Consider the following 2,929-nt stretch of genomic DNA (forward strand, 5'->3'; position numbering starts at 1 on the left):
TTGTATATACGTGCCGTGTTTTGTATGTATTCATATATGTAGGATATTATTTGGTTATTTTATTTTTCTTTTGTCAGTAAAATATATCTGTAAAAACATGCTGTATTATATCCACTATAACTTCATGTTCCCGACATACAAATTTTTTTTTCCAGAAAACAGCTCTCTTCTCGAGATAAATTCTTTTATTCCAGAATCTAATGAGACGTTGATCTGTCCGTCGGGTGCTCCTCATGCTATTAGCAACTAACGTAAGATTAAAACTATGTTCGTTTACTTTCATTTACTTTCGTTCACAGTTTGTCATTTGTTACCAGTAACTAGTTTCCAGATATGTTTTTTATATCAGATCATATGCACTAATGGTTCAACCTAACCGACATTGACTTTGCTTATTTTGGTGTTTACCTTTGTTGAACAGTAGCTAGTCGTATTCCCGATATACAAACCAATTTTCACGAAAGCAGCAATGTTCCCGAGTTTCATACCGTTACTCCAGAAACTAATGAGACGTTATTTGGATGGTCAAGTGTTCCACATGCTATTAATCACGAACGTAGGTTATAAACTCTTGTCAGACACTTTCATTTATTTTCGTTAGCAGCTTCTTATTATTAACCAATTAATAGTTTTATTTCCGTTTTTTAATTCATATTATATGTAGAAACTGAGCAACCAAACTGCGAATACTCGTCTAATGGGATTAAATTTTGGATTCCAAATGTTCCATCAAATCAAAGACCTTCTATTGGCCTGCTTTTTCAAACATGGGAAGACGTTGTTGCTATGTATAAGGCGTACGCAGACAAAGCTGATTTTGATGTAAGGAAGTCAACCATTATATGGACCAAAGGTGTCATATCTCATAGGTATTTGTTTTGTAGCAAATCTGGTAGCCCACGCTGCAAAGATGTTGATACCATGGATACATCATCGTCTTCTACAAAACGACGCAACACGAATATAAAGGTTACAGGTTGCAAGGCGTGTATCAGACTTAAACTACCACCAAGTGGCCAAGGGTTTGAGATATATCATTTTGTAGAAGCCCACAATCATGGACTTGTTAGTGATTACAATATGGACCTTACAAGAGGAAGACGGAAATTACAATTTTCAGACAAGGAGTTTATTCATGGTCTTCAAACTATGGGTTTTGGTCCCACCATTGCTCACCGTGTGCAGTCATCCTTGAAGGGTGGTCAACACCCGGTCACAGGGTCAAAGAATGATTTCAAGAACTATGTTCGAAACGTTAACTCTGTAATTGGTGATGCGGACGCTCAAATTGTTGTAGATAAGTTTAGTCACAACATGCTTCATTTGGAAAAAAAAATTTTCCAGTACAAAGCAGTGGACGGTGTACTTAGGTCACTTTTTTGGTCCGACGATATTTCTAGATTAAACTACACTATGTTTGGTGAAGTCGTAGCCTTTGACGCCACATATTCAACAAACAGGTCATAATTATGTTGTTATGTGTCTACACAGCTTTTATAGTTTATGTGCTTATAGTGGTTTTAATATACTAACCTTTTCTACAGCCATTCCATGATATTTGTTCCCTTCACGGGCGTCGATTGCCACAAGAAATGCATAACATTTGGTGTTGGCCTGATCCATAACGAGACAACTGAATCTTACTAGTGGTTACTAAATGCATTCTTACAAGCTCATCGCAAGCAGCCACTCCTGGTATTGACAGATCAGGATCCGGCAATGAAGCAAGCCATGCTAACCGTTTTGACCGAATCAACACATAGACTATGTATGTGGCACGTAACTAACAAGATTCCTATAAAGGTATGCATCTCACTATCATTATAATACACATCGGTTGCTGGATTCTATATGTTTGTATGTTGTCGCCGTCTTTGTTTTTTAAAGTGCGCACTACAAGCCCATGTCTACACAATCATCCCGTTTTCTATCTATAAGATTCAACATTATATCTCAGTTCCAAACACTGACCCTTAACTTCTTACTTATTATAAAACTTAACGTTTTTTTTTCACTTTCAGCTTAAGGGCGAGCTGAAGCTTAATGAAGAAATCAAGTGTCGTGTCAACAAACTTGTGTGGAACGTATTCATCAAACCAGAAACATTTGAATCTAGGTGGCATGATTTGATTGAAGAGTTCAACTTAGGTGACAACAAATGGTGACAACAAATAAATTTTTCAGCCGCCTTAGTATTGTTTGAATTGTTGTCAAACGAAATCGAAAATATTTTATTTCTCAAGTTGTAAGTCGTTATAACTTCATCAAGTAATTCAAACAATTTTTAGGCGGTATGTGGGAACGGGAAGTTTTCAAAAGCGATGGTGCGTTTCATCAATTACCATGTCACCGGATCAACCCAATGAGCGGTGACACATATGTATGATTCGGGCAACCCGTGTGGTGCCGACCAAACATCGGTAGTTAAACTAACCATGGCTTCTAAAGAATGAAAAGACTCGATTAACTCTTTTTTAGCACACTCCCACAACCTGATACAATGACGTCTTAAGGTAGTACGACTTACATGTGTGTATCTCGGTTGTAGAGTTTCGCGAATCAACGACGTCAACTCTGGGTCATCAAAGTGATTAAACGGCAAACCTCGTTGAATAACGAACTTTGCCATTCTATCTTGAACTTGAGTCGTGTTGTAACGAAATAGTGTACCATCTTTACCCAAGTCAATTTGATCGGTCGCGCCAATCCCTTTCAACGCCTTGCAATATGGCTTCTCGATGTGCTTTCTCAAAGTAGAGTTGGAATCGTGCTTTAATATTGAACCACATAGTTTGCAACGAGCCTTTTGATAACCTTCGTCATCCACAATCAAATCCCAATTCTTCCATATGTCTTGGTTGCGGTTATGGTTGACTACCGTAAAAACCCTTGGGTCCTCCGTAACAGGAACGGGGGCAACAAAAACACT

At 38.0% G+C, this 2,929-nt stretch overlaps 1 protein-coding gene across 1 annotated transcript; it reads left to right on the top strand.

Moving 5' to 3' along the window:
• The first annotated feature begins 469 nt into the window (after positions 1 to 469).
• LOC143571527 (putative protein FAR1-RELATED SEQUENCE 10) lies at positions 470 to 2,165 on the top strand. The gene is made up of 3 exons (XM_077056926.1): positions 470 to 560; positions 665 to 1,362; positions 2,022 to 2,165. Exons 1-3 carry the CDS (start codon positions 470 to 472, stop codon positions 2,163 to 2,165), a joined length of 933 nt encoding a protein of 310 aa, XP_076913041.1.
• The last annotated feature ends 764 nt before the right edge of the window (positions 2,166 to 2,929 follow it).

Source organism: Bidens hawaiensis, unplaced genomic scaffold (assembly GCF_021521415.1).
Source record: "Bidens hawaiensis isolate Kalapana, Puna unplaced genomic scaffold, B.hawaiensis_p1.1 tig00025388_1, whole genome shotgun sequence".
NCBI lineage: Eukaryota > Viridiplantae > Streptophyta > Magnoliopsida > Asterales > Asteraceae > Bidens > Bidens hawaiensis.

What these genes read in the sequence shown, in the direction of transcription:
- LOC143571527 (XM_077056926.1), top strand. Translation starts at nt 470, where the DNA reads ATGTTCCCGAGTTTCATACCGTTACTCCAGAAACTAATGAGACGTTAT. An exon ending in GCTATTAATCACGAACGTAG is followed by an intron (nt 561 to 664) that starts GTTATAAACTCT and finishes TATTATATGTAG; the next exon opens with AAACTGAGCAACCAAACTGC. An exon ending in AGTACAAAGCAGTGGACGGT is followed by an intron (nt 1,363 to 2,021) that starts GTACTTAGGTCA and finishes TTTCACTTTCAG; the next exon opens with CTTAAGGGCGAGCTGAAGCT.